General features: G+C 52.3%; 1 protein-coding gene across 1 annotated transcript; it reads right to left on the bottom strand.

Annotated features, from left to right (window-relative positions):
• Positions 1-999: 999 nt before the first annotated feature.
• UBALD2 (UBA like domain containing 2) lies at positions 1,000-7,356 on the bottom strand. The gene is made up of 3 exons (XM_049860945.1): positions 6,977-7,356; positions 6,379-6,441; positions 1,000-1,360 (listed from the first exon to the last, which is right to left on the bottom strand). The coding sequence occupies exons 1-3, from the start codon at positions 7,094-7,096 to the stop codon at positions 1,043-1,045; spliced, it is 501 nt and encodes a 166-aa protein (XP_049716902.1). The 5' UTR covers positions 7,097-7,356; the 3' UTR covers positions 1,000-1,042.
• Positions 7,357-15,879: the final 8,523 nt, after the last annotated feature.

Genomic DNA, 15,879 nt, shown 5'->3' with positions numbered 1-15,879 from the left:
GTCCTGCCTATACCATCAACCCCCTGAACCAGACGTCCCCTCAGGAGAAAACGCCCAAGCCAGCAAAATGGCGGAAAACATTGATCCCTCCCCAGTGCGATGCAGCCGAATGCCTCCACTCGCCAAGAAAGCCACGTCTCCCAGAACGGTAAATGAAAGCACTGCAAACCAGGGAAGTTAGAAAAGTGTTTTTAAGTTTTTAAATTAAAATTTCACCATGGTGAGATGAGATTCTGATTTGAGAACGAAACCCAAAGGCGCACTCTCCGCCAGGCCCATCTCCTCAGACCCTGGACACGTGGCAGGAGAGGTAGGATGTCCATGGGACAACCGTGGGATGGGACAGCAGAGCCTGGGCTTTTGTCTCAAGCCAGCTCCTCAGTCCCGTATCCGCCTCCATACCCAAGGAGAGGTGGGATGAGCCGCAGAGCCACCTAGGGCTCCTGGGTCTGGGGGCTCCCAGGCTGGAGGTGCGGGGAGCCTCGGGGTGGCACAGGGGGCCTCCACACTTCCGGCCACCAGGCACTTCTGGGAGCCCCTCCTGCAACTGCTACTTGGCTGCCCCTGGTCTGGAGGGGTGGCGGTCCCCCTTCTCCCAATTCCAGGTGTGACTTTTTAAAAGAGGCAGCCAAGACACCAAGGCTGCAAGATCATGTCATGTGGCTTAGAAGCAGCCACTGGGACTGGGTACAGGTAGGGGTGCTGGCCCAAGGGAAGCATTCTCCCAGCTCTTTCTCTCTGACCTCAACACCCCAGGTCTGCCAGCCCCATACTCACGTACATTAATTATAGTCATATATTTATATATATTATATGTATTAAAAAGAGAAAAAAAAAAAACAACTTGCCTGAAGAGACACTCCTCAAGGACCCAAGAGGCTCAGGAAGTTTACTGCCCCCCACCCCCACAAAAATCCTTTTATAAAATCTTCCAGTGCGATCTTCAGGAAACCCCCGCCCTCCCTGGCTCCCCCCTCCCCGGCTTCCCCCAGTGCCCCCCAGCCCTGAGCACCCCCCAGCGCCCGCCCGGCGGCATCCAGTCTCATCTCTGGCCATCCATTGCCGCCATGGCTTTCTGCGGGGCACCCCCCTGCTGTGCTCCGGGGGGCCACGTGGGCTGTGGGTGGTGGAGGTGGTGAAAGCTGTGGGCCGTCGGGGAGGAGGGTGGGATCCAGGCCGCCTGGTGGCTGGGAGGGGATGAGGCCCAGAAGGGGCTGAAGTTTGCAGGGGGGGAGCAGGCCACGGCCGTCATGGGGTTGTTGCCGCTCTGCAGGCTCTCGGAGGTGCGAAGCTTGGAGAACATGGCCAGGGCATCAGGGAAGTTGGGGGGCGTGGCAGGTGTGTTGCTGGGAGTGCACATCTGTGGGGAGAGAACAGTGTCGGGAGGGCTGCCCGCTCCTCGGTCCTAGAGCCTACCTGTTGGGCTCAGCTGCCAGTCCTGCCGTCACTTCCATTTCTTTGCCCACAGGCAGCTTCAACAGGACAGATGCCCTCCTGTACCCCCGCCAAGCCAATAAACCAAAAAAAACAAACCCGTTGCCGTCGTGTCGGGTCCGACTCATAGCGATCCTATAGGACAGAGTAGAACTGCCCATAGAGTTTCCAAGGAGCGCCTGGTGGATTTGAACTGCTGACCTTTTGGTTAGCAGCCGTAGCGCTTAACCAGCACGCCACCAGGTTTCCACTAAGCTCAGTAAGGGGTTTATTTTGTCAGTATTGGCTGGGCGTAGTGGTTAAGCGCTACGGCCGCTAACCAAGAGGTCGGCAGTTTGAATCTAGCAGGCGCTCTTTGGAAACTCTATGGGCAGTTCTACCCTGTCCTGTAGAGTCACTATGAGTCGGAATCGACTCAACAGCAGTGGGTTTTGGTTTGGTATTGCACTTAGGAGCCCTGGTGGCACAGTGGTAAAGTGCTCGGCTGCTAACCAAAAGATTGGCTCCGACCCACCAGCTGTTCTGCAGAAGAAAGATGTGGCAGTCTGCTTCTGTAAACATTACAGCCTTGCAAACCCTATAGGGCTGTTCTCTGTCCTATAGGGTCGCTATGAGTTGGAATTGACTCATCAGCAACGGGTTTCATTTACTGAGCTTATTTGAAGGAGCCCTGGTGGTGCCATAGTTGAGCACTTGGCTGCTAACTAAAAGGCTGGTGGTTCGAACCCACCAGCTGCTCCATGGGAGAAAGATGTGGCAGTCTGCTTCTGTAAAGACTACAGCCTTGGAAACTCTGTGGGGCAGTTCTATTCTGTCCTGTAGGGCCACGGTGAGTCGGAACTGACTCGACAGCAGTGAGTTTTGGTTTATTGAATTTATTCAGTGATGCTTTGGAAATGATGTCCTGAGATATCATCAGAAAAACCTGTTACCATAGAGTTGATTCCAACTCATGGCAATTCCATGTGCGTCAGAGAACTGTGCTCCATGGAGTTTTCAATGGTGACTTGGGAATTGGATTGCCAGGCCATCCTTCCAAGGTGCCTCTGGGTGGACTCGAACTGCCAACCATTGGGTTAGCAGCAGAGTGCATTCACCGTTTGTACCACCCAGGGACTCCAAGAGTATCAGAAGTAAATGGTTAATTCAGACCAGAAGCTCAGGTGTCAGATTAAAAGGGAGAGGACAAGGGAGCAGCCCAGGACACCGCTGCTCAGCATCTCACCCTGGGTAAGGAGACCAGCTGGCTCCCTGGATAATCCACCCTCAGATGTTCCCAGCTCAGCGGGCAAGGGAGAGTGGCCAGGTGGAGGGTCTCCCTCCTGTGCCAGCCACAGAGAAGCTACACTTGCTTGGTGTTTTTAGTTCACACTGACAGTAGTGACAGCCAGGTCTTGGAGCCTGGGCATCTACTATCTTACTTCTCACAAAGATGCCTAGGGGAGCGTTATGATTATTCTCTGTTACAGATGGGCAAACTGAGGCCCACAGCTCAAGTCACTTGACCCAAACACCCATAGTAAGCTGTGGAGGTGCAATGCCAGTCTCCCAGGTTTACAGGCCCAAGCTTAACCCCCATCCTGCCCCCCATAGTCTGCATTGTCTGAGTCAAGTGCAAGGCTGTGCCTGGACCCCCAAGGTCAGAAAACAGGGGTTTCCTGTTCCCCGGCTCTTCCCCATGCTTCCTGCCTGGGCTTGGCCAGGGTCTGCAAGTATGTCTGTTCAGCCCTCTTCCTGGGGGTAGTTACAAACATTCCCACATCTGTAGTCTTCTGCTCCTACACTGGGAGAGGGGTTCCCCAAATTCCTTGCTCTCCCCCTCCCTTCCTTCCTGCAGCACAGCAGCCCCAGCTAGGAAGGGCAGGGGCTTAGAGTCCACAGTGTCCTGTAACTCAGGGGCAGCCTCCAGATGGGCCGGGTCCAGACCCACTGGCACGCCTGATACAAACCCCAGGGGCTTCGTGCTCTCCCAGAACCCTGCTGTTCAAGGTTAGTGGCTCAGAGATCCTGTAGCAGGGGTGGGGCTCATCCAGTGCTGGGTCTCACTAGGGACGTGGGGAAGAGGCAGGCAGGAGACCTAAGACCACCCAGATCCGGTCTGGCCTCATTGTGGCTTCTCCCTTTCCCATGAAGCCAAGGGAGTCCTTCTTTGAATTTCTCCTAATTTTAGCAACAGCAGCCCCTCCCTAGGCTCCAGGGTGGGGAAAGCAAGACTCTCTCCAGCTCTTCACCTTGAAAGGAGGGGAGCTTTCACAGCTCTACAGCTAAACCCAGGCCAAAACTAAGCAGCAGAGGGGGCATGAGGGAGGGGGATGACACCCCACCCTGCTAACTAGGGCCAGCAGCACCTGAGGACTCAGAGAGCACCCAGGGGACCCTTGTGGTCCTCAGGACCAGTGAAGGACTCCGTGCAGAGGCCTGGCCCCACCCAGAATGCTTCCCTCCTCCCTTCACACCACCCCCCCAGGGCTGACTTCTCGGCAGCAGGAAATAATGAATGGGGGGTGGGGGCAGAGGCCAATTGCATCACAGCATCGTGACCAACTTCCCCAGTTCCCCAAGCCAGGGCAGTCTCCTGTCGCCAAACGGCCACCTCGTCAGCAGACTGGCCCAGATGGGTAACAGGGCCCCTCTGTGGCCTGTGTCTGCCTGCCTGGGTGACCTTGGGCAAGTTATTAAACCTCCCTGGAGCTTCTTTCTTTAAAATCAAAGGCTTGGGCAGATGCTCTATGTGTTTCTAGCAACTACTGGGGGAGCCTGGTGTCTGTGGCCCCCTCTAATCTCCTCAGCCCCACTGCTTCCGGTCTGCGATCTTTCTCCTCCTTTGTTGTGTGCCATCCAGTCGGCTCCGACTCTTAGCGACCATGTAACAGAGTAGAACTGCCCCATAGGGTTTTCTTGGCTGTAATTTTTACAGGAGCAGATCACCAGGTCTTTCTCCCGCAGAGCTGCTGAGTGGGTCTAAACTGACAATCTTTGGTTAGCAGCCAAGAGCTTAACTGTGGTGCCACCAAGGCTCCCTTCTCCTCTTCTGAGCCCTTCCAAATCCAACTCAGAAGCTCTCCTTAACCATCTGGGGAGTTTCCTCCAGAACCTGCAGGAAGCTAAGGGCCAATCACTTGCCAGTTATTCATGATTTGGGCCACTTTTGGTATTACTATGATGCCACAACTGGTCTCTAGTGCTTTTATTTAACTTTTCCCTTTGATTTATTTCCCCAAATAAACTGCAAACTCCTCAAGGAAGCATGAAGTACTCAATACTTGTGCACTGATGGATACCTCAATCGGTAATGTCTGTTACAAGGCCTGGGGCCTCCCTTGAGGGAAGCTTCAAAAAAGGACAATCCTGAGATTTGCAGAGGAGTAACAGGACTTAAACATGAGCTCCGTATTTACTGCACCGCACGTGGACTGGCCAGGCTGGGAGCCTCAGCGGCAGGAGCAAACCTCAGGGCTCTTTTGAGCGGAAGGAAAAGCCAGTGAGCTGGAGGCAGGGAGCCCGCAGGCTCAGGCACGAGGTGGGAGCCAGAGATATCCCACGCTCAGGTGCAGGGGAGGGTCTCCGGGAGACAAACCCCCCTTGGGTTAACAAAATGCCAGGCCTCAGCTGCCATCACCCTGCAGCTGGCACATTCTCCCATCACACTCCAACCGCAGTTTTGTTTTTGTTTTAGATACAGCATGAGCCATTCCAAGGGAAGAGTTAGTTAAAACGGTCAAGATGGACACAAACAGGGAGCCCTGACCCAGCCGAGGAATGTGTAACCCCCTGGGCAAGGCTGGAGGAGGGAGCCATGGCCAAGGACATACAGGTTTAAAAATGCCAGAAAATCTCTCCAGAAGCCACACACAACAGATATCTCTGGAATAATGTTTTACAAGCCCCACCGCTGATGACCGGCGTCCCTCCTCCACCAGGGCTAATGGGTAACTAGTGGGGGGAGGAGGGAGGCAGCTATGGAGAAGGCATTCGGACTTCTAAAGCGAAAGGGTAGAAAGCAAGGTGGAGGGGGGCCAGGAGTGCAAAGGCTCCAGCCAGGGGCCAGGGTTGGAGCTAGGGGCCAGGTTGGAGGAGGCCTGAGGCACTACCACTTCAAGTACTTTATGTATGTAACATACTGAGATTAAATGCAAATTCTCAGCCTTGTCTTAGGTCAAAAGTCTGCGAACGCCATGCCTAGGGTGCGTCCATTCTCCACTATGAGGCAAGACCTTCCTAGCCCTTTGGTCTTTAGAAGGTAAACATATACTGTGGGTACAGACTCCAGCTCCCTGAGCCCAGGTCTGTGATTCCTTTCCTGTTCCTTTTAAAGCTGGGTGTGTGTAGGTGGGAATGGGGGTTCCCCATAAACACAAACACCCCCAACTCCCATGCATTTCTCAGGGCTCTTCATTTGGGCTTCCGAGTTCCCCAGAGGTCTAGGCGTCTCCCAGTCTCCCTTCCCAGTCTCCCTCCCCATTCCCTGCCACCAAGCTACTAGTGGCTTCCGGCTCCTGGCTCCTGCCTTCTCCTCGGGCTACCTTTCCCTCCTCCTCCTGCCCCCCAACTCTGGAGCCCCTTCCCTCCCGGAGCACAGCGGAGGGCTCGAGGCCTTAGGTCAATATGCAGCAGCCCAGGAGGCCAGATCCCAAAGTTGGTCAAGCGGGTGCCGGCCGTGGGAGCTGCTCTTTCCTGGAAGACATTTTGGCTCTTTGTTTACATTCGCGGCGCGGCGCTCCCCGGCAACATGGCTGTCACCGCCTGCGGCTGACAGCGGCCCTGCCCGCGCCCCTCGGCGGACCGGGGTGGGCTGGGGGCTAGGACACCCACCCGTCGGGCCGGGACAGGCCCACGCACCCCCCGCCCCCCGCCTACTCATCAGCTCGCCCTCCCGGGCCCGAGGCTGCTAAGCAGGGCAAGGGGGTCTGGGGTCCCATCCGCCCCCTCCCCGACGGCACTTACCATCTGGTGGTGGTGGTGACTGTTGGGAATGTTGGTTTCTTGGAAAAACGTGCTCAGGGCGGTCTGTGGACACACATGCAGAGCGGCGGTTAACGGACCCGGCCCGCCGGACCACCAACCCCGCCAGACTTCGCCGTCTCCGCGGCGCCGCGCTCAGGCCCGGGACCCCGACATCCGAACACCGCGAGCCCCTAGCCCCTCGGCCTGCCTCCCCCTCCCCCCACCGACGGCGGGACCGACGGCTCTTCCCTGGCCCGGCGACGCTAGAGATGGGCCCACGTGCGAGGACCCCCTGAGCGTCCCCCGGGCCCTGAGCCCCTGCAGGCCCCTTCCCCGCGCCCCACGCAAGCCCCGGCGGCCGCGGATCGTCTTACCCGGCCGATATAAATAGAGTCCCCCTCCCCGCCCCCGCCTGCCCAGCTCGCGGCTCCGCGTCCCCGGGGGATCTCCCCCGACCCTGGCCTGCGATCCCGGCCCTGAGGACCCTCCAGAGCCCGGCCACCCGCGACCCCGATCCCTGACACCCCGCCGCCGCCGGGGCCGGCCGGTGGGGGAGGGGCGGCTTACAGCGGGGCCCGGCGGGCGCGGCCGCGCTCACCTCGAACTGCCAGTGGGCCGCCTGCAGCAGCTGCTTCGCCTGGTCCGCCGCGCAGCCCGCGGCCAGCACGAACTGGTTAATCATGACCTGGTGCCGCAGCTCCTCCATGTTCACCGACATGGCGAGACTCGAGGCCCGGTGCTCGGCCGGGCGCCGATCGGGGCTCGCGGCCGCCCTGAGCTCGCCCTCGCCGCCCGCGGCCCCCGGCCTGCTGCCGCCCAGCCGCTCCGCCGCGCCGCCCGGCGAATGTTGTGGTTCCGCCGCCTCCCCCGCGGACACCACAAACAACAGCGCGGGGCGGGGCCGGGCTGTCCCAACGTTCGGGGGCCGCAAGCCGCCGCCGCGGATAGGCCGGTGCTCTGCTTGGTCACGCCCCCGCCGCTGTGGGGGACGTTCGATTCGAATCCTGCGGCCTGCGGGGCGGCACTGTTTCTCTTTTCCCCGGGCCGAGCCCATTGGAGAAGGGCCGCGCCGTGCGGCTGCCCGGCATTGGCCTGCCGCCGTGTTTTGGCTTTTCTGGGCTTGTGGTTGGCCAGAGCAGGGCTCTGGGGGCGGGACCGCAAGCGCTGATTGGCCTCTCGTGGTCCTGTTTGAACTCAACTTGAATACCTTGAGTGCCCGCTGATTGGCCGACGGCCCTCTGTTTGCTGTTGTAGGCTTGGGGGTGGTGCGGCCAAGTTCATTCATTACTTCATTGAAACTGAACATGCTCAGCTGGAAAAGCGAGACAGAGTGGCTTTGACTCATTTCCGCTGAAAGATGTGGTCATCTCGAGAAACAGAGCGATCAAAATAGAAAACAGACGTAGCCTGTGCAGCTGCGCCAATCTCAAAAGTATTTAATTTTTAAAAAAACTTTCAAGCGGCCCTACTTTTTAAAAAAACCTTTTATTGAAATACAACGTACATAAAGGAAAGTGCACGTGTCACAGATACAGCTCTCAGACTTCACAAAGTGAACACTGCCGTGTAATCAGCACCAGGATCAATAAACAGAACATGAGCCACACTCCAGAAACATCCTTCCTGCCCCCTCTCGGCCACCCACCCACCCTGAGGGTCAAGCCACCTTTTCCTGTGTTTTTAGACCAGAAACTTTGCTCTCTAAAGATGTAAGCCAATGTTATGTGCAACAACTATAACTGCAAGGGGGAAAAGTGAGACTTCCTCAGTGACGAATATCTCGAGCCAAGAATTTTTTTCTTAGACTGATGAAGCTTTAATTTCTACCATCCTTTAAAACTAATGAGCGTTTCTACATAGCAGGCGGTTGAACAGGAAGTTTGTTTTATATACACTAAACTTGCACCTCTGGCTTAGGATTTGAAATTTAGGGTTTGCCTTTGGGAATTGCGGGGGGTGGGAAAAGAAACAGGAGTTTAAACAGATTGGGGAAGGGGCAGAAGGGATTTAAAAAAAAAAAAAAAAAAAAAAAAAAAACCACTGCCAGCAAGACAAGTTGATTCCGACTCATAGCAACCCTGTAGGATGGAGTAGAGCTGCCCCATAGGGTTTCCAAGGCTGTAATCTTGACGGAAGCAGACTGCCCCATCTTTCTCCTGCAGAGCAGGGGTTTAGGTTAGCAGCTGAGTGCTTAAGCCGCTGCACCACCAGCGCTCCTTCAGAAGAGGTCAGTAAGGTAAATATTGCTAGGGACTCACTGTTAAGAGATACTGTTTCGGGAAAATTGAGTATGCTTTCTCTCTGAACTACTGATTACAGAATGTTTTAACGAGTTAAGGGTGTGCAGGACAGAAGGAGGATGATGCTAAGCAAGCCAAAGTTCTATTTTGACTTTGCCTAAAGTGGATTTGGTGTCCCTGGATGGCAAACGGATCGGCTGCTAAATGAACGGTTGGAGGTTCGAGGCTCCTCTGAAGAAAGGTCTGATGATCTACTGCCTAAAAACCAGCCATTGAAAACCCTTCGGAACACAGTTCTACTATGACACACGTGGGGTCACCATGAGTCAGAATCAACTCCACGGTAACCAGTTAAAGTGTATTTCAGATCGCCATCTAAGAAAACTTGACCGTATAAGAAAATAGTACATAAATAAGGAAAAGATTATATACCCAATGTTTATGTTCTGATGGAAAACAGCCTCGGGCATTATGAGTGGCTCTCCTTTAGTTAGTCTTCTTGTTTGGAAGGAAGGAATAGAGTCAGCTTTTTGCCTGCTGAGACCCGCTTAGGAATTGAAGTCTCTCTGGCTGTAATTGCACTTGTTATTGTTGTTGTTGTTGGGTGACGCCCCACAGCGAGCCTACCTAGGCTGAGATCCAGAGGGTGGCTGCAGAGGCAAGTGCCGCCTTCTCTTCCAGTAAGTGCCAGGTGAAAACAAAAGTGAGCAGCCACGGAGCTCTGGCCACAACAGCCCCAGAACAAGGAAGTATTGTCATTGTGTGGGGCTCCAGTTTTCACAAGTACATACAGGTGTCAAGCATGCCAGGGCCATGAGTAGTAGGATCTGCCCTGGGCTGAGATGGTTCGGGCTCCAGCATAATGACACCCCTGTGAAGCCCTAGGTCTTAAATAAGTCCTCAAGGGAGGCAAGGGTCCTGAAAATGCCCAAATTTCCAACTCTGTTATTGCCTGCACGTCAAGGAAGTCCATCCCCAAGGTCTATTAATGTTTACCATTGCAGAGCACAGGTGAGGGCACCTGAGAGAGGTACAGAGGGCAACCCCCCCTCAGCTGAGGGACTTGGTTCTGATTTTCTTCTGTGGGCATAATAAGGTCCCTCAGGGGAGAGGGAGGGAGAGCAGCAGTGTGCCACCTGTGATTTGTGGTCAAGAGAGGTGAAAGCACTTAATCAATACTTTGGCTTCTGAGAATCTGATTTGAGATGAATGACTGGGGTCAGGCTTCTCTTTCTTGGCTGTGAAATGTAGGAACGTCCCCCTCCTGGGAGCACAGGGGGAATGAGTGAGGTCATGTTTGTAGAGGGCTTTGAGCTGTCAGGATGAAAGCAACTCCCCAAGCACAAGGTACTATTAGCCGAAGGTATTATTATTTTAATCTGAGAGCACAATGTGAGGCAGGTAAAACAGGGCTATAAACACATGTCCATTAATAACAAACAAAACACAGTGGTAGCCTCAAAAGAACAAAATCCTTGTTACGTTAATGGTCTGGGGTGCAGAATGAACAATGATGCAGCAACTGAGACCCTCTTAGCTGGTATTTCCTAGGTGCCCAGGACAAGAAGGGTGTTGTGAATGCAGGTCATAGAGTCAGTCCTGAACCAGGCACACAATACCTGAACCATAACCAACAGCTGCAATTTATCATTACTTCCTGGGAGCCAGGCCCTGTTCCAAGAGCTTTATGTCTATTAACTCCTTCACCCCTCATCACAATCCAGAATCCAATTTCATAGAGGAGGCACAGAGGGGTGGAGCAGATAACCCAAGATCACACAGGAATAAGAGGTAGAGCCAGGCATTGGCCCAGTCTGTTCTAGAATCTTGCAGCTAACCACTACACCATACTGCCTCCTTTAATGCTGCAAGTGCCTCCTTGGCGGGCCTCACAAGGGGGCCCCTTCTAAACCAGAGCTATCAAGGGCACTGGGATTTCCGCTGGGGATGCTTGAAATGAGTGAGCTCTGGATGGCCCAAAAAGGGGAGGAGCTGTCTTGGGCAATGATGTGGGGAGAGGTGGAGAACTGGCATTCCCAACCTCTATTTCTGCCTTGCATTCAATTTCTGTTCCCTTCCCTGCCTCCACCCCTTACTTCCCCATCACAAACAGATCCAACAATGTTGAGAGAGGAAACATGAGTGTTCTCAGGTATGGAAGTCCACCATGTGTAGGCTCCTGTGGGAAGCTTTTTATAACCTCTGCACACCTTGTTTGACTTAGAACTCCTGATGGACAATGGAAAATTCCAACATATAAGATCACACGGATGTATATATGTACATATATGGCTTTATATGTAATCCATGCTCATTGTAAGAGATTTGTAAAATAAAAGTAAAAGCAACCTAAAATATTATCCATAACTCCATCACCCAAAAATAATTATTATTAGCCTTTTTTGTGGCTCTTCTTTCAGAGCTTGTTAAAATCTATCCACATGTGTATTACTACTTTCTGGGCCCCACATTTAACATCTCCTGAACATTTCACTGCCTTGTTAAGTAGTCTCTGATAACATCATTTTGACTGGCTGTAGAGTCACCTGGTATCTCCTGAACATTGCATTACACTGTTACATAGAGTTGGTAAATGTCCTTTGATCAGCAGCATATTATTCCAGAATCTGCCTAACCAATCCTGGTGTTGGGTATGCAGGCTGTTTCCAACGTTGAACTGGTGTAAACATATCTCTTGGCTATGACTTGCCTTTTCTCCTTCCTCGTGCTTCTTACTTGTTTGCCCTGTTACACCTTTCTCCTGCTCTTGAAGTCTAACTTCCATTCATCCTTCAGGTCCCAGCTTGGATTGTGTTTCTTCTTGGGAGCCCTCCCTGATCTCCATTGCTAGACTGATGCCTGCCCCCAGCACCTCCTTCGTTTCCTCCCTTGGAGCACTAGTCCCCGTGTCGGGTATGTGTGTTTACCACCTGTCTCAGGCAATGTGATGGTTAAGGTTGTGTGTCAACTTTGGTTTTGCTTCTCTAGAGAACCCAGCCTAAGACAGGCAGTAAGGATGTTCCTAGTCATAGCTGAGCCATCTTCACCATCCTTGGTACACTTGAGTCTATTGTTGTAGACACCGTGTACTCTGAGTGCCTTCCAACCTACATGGCTCATCTTCTACCACTAGATAGGCTTTTTATTGGAAGTAGGTCACCAGGTCTTTCTTCCTAGGCTGTCTTAGTCTGGAAGCTCTACCAAAATTTGTTCACCATGGGTACCCTGCTGATATGTAAGATATTAGTGGCATAGCTTCCAGGATCATAGCAACATGCAAGCCACTGTGGTATGACAAACTGACAGACCGGCAGTGGTAATAATAGTCACTCTCTGGAGAGAGCATACTATGATCCCAGCTCTGAAATCAGCTCTTTTTTGGGATTATCTCATTTAATACTCACTTGGAAACTCTGGTGGTGTAGTGGTTAAGTGCTAAGGCTTCTAACCAAAGGGTCGGCAGTTCGAATCCGCCAGGCGCTCCTTGGAAACTCTATGAGGCAGTTCTACTTTGTCCTATAGGGTCGCTATGAGTCAGAATCGACTCGACAGCACTGGGTTTGGTTTTTGTTTTTTTTTGACTACCCAATGAGGAAAACCTGGTGGCGTAGTGGTTAAGTACTAACCAAAAGGTTGGCAGTTCGAATCCATCAGGTGCTCCTTGGAAACTCTCTAGGGGAGTTCTACTCTGTCCTATAGGGTCGCTATGAGTCGGAATCGACTCAATGGCAGTAGGTTTGGTTTTTCGGTTTTTGTACTACCCGATGAGGTGGGACGGTGCATATTATCATTTAACAAATGCGAAAAGGGAGGAAGTCGGAGACTTGCCCAAGATTACTCAGCTAGTTTGAGGTGGAGCTGAGATTTGAACCCAGACACGGCGTTAACTCCAGAGCTGGAGCTCTTGAATATCACATTCTACTTTCTAGCCCTTCCCACCCCCTGGAATCTACCTTATCTCTCCCTCAGTGGAACCCAAAAGATACAAAGCTTGTCTGCATTGTTGTAAGTAGCCAGTCCTAGATGATGAGTTCCCGCTGGTTTACACCAGATTAAGTTTTCCTTAAATGTCGTGGTGTGTTCTAAAGGACAAAGGCCACACCACTCCCATCATAAAACCCCCCATAGTTACTGGCATTTCCCCAAAGCAGCACTCATGGTCTGTACACTCTGTCCTGTACCTGCCAGCCCAGTGATAAGGTAGCCCTTCCTCTCGTTGCTAGGTGTGTCTTCTGGCAGGTGAGTCCCTGGTAGTCATTTCAAAGGGATGTTTGGCCAGACCAGGGGTGTAGGAGAAAGGAGGGCAGAGAAATGGCCATCCAAGAAGGGTTCTCCTTCACAGAAGTCCTCAATTGTCTGATAGGGCTCAGGACTCCCAACTGCCTTCTCTTGGTGGGACAGGACTTGATTGGCCTGGAGCTTGTCCCCTCTAGCTCCACCATTGTGTCCAAACCACAGGAGGCCTGTTACTGCGGCAGCTGTGACTCCAGGGATAGACCTGAGCCGCCTTCCTTCCTGACCCGCCTTTTTTTTTTAACTTGAGAAATATAATGTCCACCAAATGCATGTATATAACTTATCTGCACAGTTTAAAAAATAATAAACCATCACCCATGTACCCACCACAGAACTTAAGAATGCCAAGACCAGTTCCTCTGAAGCCTCTTGTGTGACCCACCCTGAATGCATGCCCCCTTTTCCTCCCCAGAATCCTCTATCTTGTATTAACCACTCCCTTGCTTTTCTTTGTCGTTTAATCCCATAGGTATGTATTCCCAGACAACGCATTGTGGGTGTGGTCGACGGATTCCACTGCATAAGCCACTCACTTTTCTGCCAAGCCCAAAGCTCTCTCCACCTACTGTGGTTGGTGGCTTCAGTGGTATCACCTTACCTTGTGGATCACTCACAGCCAGGGCTGCTCTCTTGCTCCCTCTTCCAAGGGCTCAGACAGTGACTCGGACCCAAACTAGCAATCACCAGGAGATAGGCTCCTTAGAGGAGGGAAAACAAGCTGGGAAGGATTTAGACAGAAAAGAGAAAACAAAAGAAAATGATAAAGACCATTGCCATCGAGTTGATTCCTACTTATAGCGACACTACCTGACGGAGTAGAACTGGGCCATAGGGTTTCTACGGTTGTAATCGTTATAGACGCAGACTGCCACATCTTTCTCCTGCTGAGTGGCTGGTTTTGGTTAGCAGCTGAGCACTTAACTCACTGCACCACCAGGGCTCCTTCAGAAGAGGTTGTTTGGTGGGCTTGAACCACCAATCTTTTGGTTAGCAGCCAAGCGCTTAACCACTGCGCCAACAGGGCTCCTTTATTTTCACTTACTTACGTCTAAATCCCAGAGTCACAGAGGGAATTTGAATTGACTAGGACTCATCTATCTGTTGTACTGTGGTGGCTTGTGTGTTGCTACGAAGCTGAAAGCAGTGCCGCCGATATTGCAAATACAGGCAGCGTACCTCACGGTGCACAGGTTTCAGCAGAGCTTCCAGACTAACACAGATGAGGAAAAAAGACCTGGCAATCTCATGTCCAAAAATTAGCCAATAAAAACCTGATGAATCATAACAGAGTATTGTCTGATATTATGCTGGAAGATGAGCCCCCTGGGCTGGAAGGCCCTACACAACAGCCACAACGATGCACTCAAACACGCCAACAATCATGGAGATGGCGACGGACTGGCCGACGTTGCCTTCTGTTGTACCCAGGGTCGCCATGAGTCGGAGCAGACTCGACAACAACTACCAATACAACGCCAGCAGGCAGGAGAGAAACGCTGTTAAAGTGGTGGGGAGCTCTGCGGAGATACTGCTGGGGGGTCAGAGGTTTTCAGGAACACCCATAGAAAAACCCGTTTCCAATGAGTTGATTCTGACTCATAACAACCCTATAGGACAGAGTAGAACTGCCCCATAGGGTTTCCAAGGAACGCCTGGTGGATTCAAACTGCTGACCTTTTGGCTAGCAGCTATAGCTCTTAACTACTACTCCACCAGGGTTTCCTTCAGGAACACAGGAAGCCAGAATACATAGAAAAATATACACATATTAAAGAAATTAAAAAGGGAAAGTAAGCCCTGCAAGAGAAGATTTTGTTTAAAATAAAGCCCCTGTAGCTTCGTAAGTTTGGCAGTGAGAGGACTCCTTCTCCTTCAGTAGCACAGCCCCTCAAGGCCAAAGTGACCACGTGCTATCCTGACCCCAAGTGCCCAAGCCACACTGAGGAGCCTTTGGCCCCGCCCCCTGCTCTGAGAGGTGCCTTTAATAAACACAGGACCATGTCCTGCATAAAGAGGAAGGAAGCATTTACTGAGAACAAGAGCACTGAGCTGTACACAACAGAATTGGGAAACCACCAGAATGTGCCTCATCACCAACAACATCCGTGGCATGCTGTCCTGTGCCCAACATGTCCTGGATCCTGGGAGAAGCTGGAGAAAATCCCATGTCCTGCCTCGGGGAGCTTCCAGACCAGAGCTGACCCACTGACCAGCTTGTGTGTGGGCCCAGTCATCAGAGGGGACTGAGCATGGGGACAGACTCCCCCCAGCAAGGTCTGGTGCCAAGGCAGGCTGTTACGTAAGCACAGGGTCACTGATCACCTCAGCATTTGGAGAAGGGTAGATTACTTCTCTGCCAGGGGTCTTGAGAAGTTTAAGACCCAAAAGGACTTTCCTAGAAGAGAGAAGAGGGAGGTTCAAAGGGCTAGTTGAGAAGCTGATCCTAATTCTGATAAGGAGATAAAGTAGAAGGAAGTGGGTAGGATAAGGAAGCGAGATTAAACTTGGAGACAGGCAAGTTGCAGCGGGGAGCCAGGGAGGAGAACAATCGAGAAGCCCCTTCATTGCCCTTTAACCCTGGCGCCAGTCTGGAGATACCTGGACAGGTTTTCCACATAAGAGCTGGTAGGGTTAGTTGTCAGCGGGTGTGGTTCCGTGGGTAAGAGCTAGGGTTTCCGACTCAGGCAAACCTCAGGCAAATTCCTGCTCTCTTCTGCTAGCTGAGCTTCAGTTTCCTCATCTGGGAAATGGAAACAATAACAGTATTTTTCTCTCAGGGTTGTTTTGAGATAATGATTCAAAAGTGCTTGGACGCAAAGATCTTCATTTTTTAAAAACTCCCCAGGTGACATTAATGCACAGCAAGCATGTGCACACACACACATACACCACATGGGTACACAGAGAGATACACAGACAGAGATACACAGACACACACAGACATAGATATCCTCATACACAGATA

The sequence above is a fragment of the Elephas maximus genome, chromosome 19 (genome assembly GCF_024166365.1).
Source record: "Elephas maximus indicus isolate mEleMax1 chromosome 19, mEleMax1 primary haplotype, whole genome shotgun sequence".
Taxonomy (NCBI): Eukaryota; Metazoa; Chordata; class Mammalia; order Proboscidea; family Elephantidae; genus Elephas; species Elephas maximus.
Note: the sequence above shows the minus strand (reverse complement) of the source record. Positions and strands in the feature narration are given on the sequence as shown.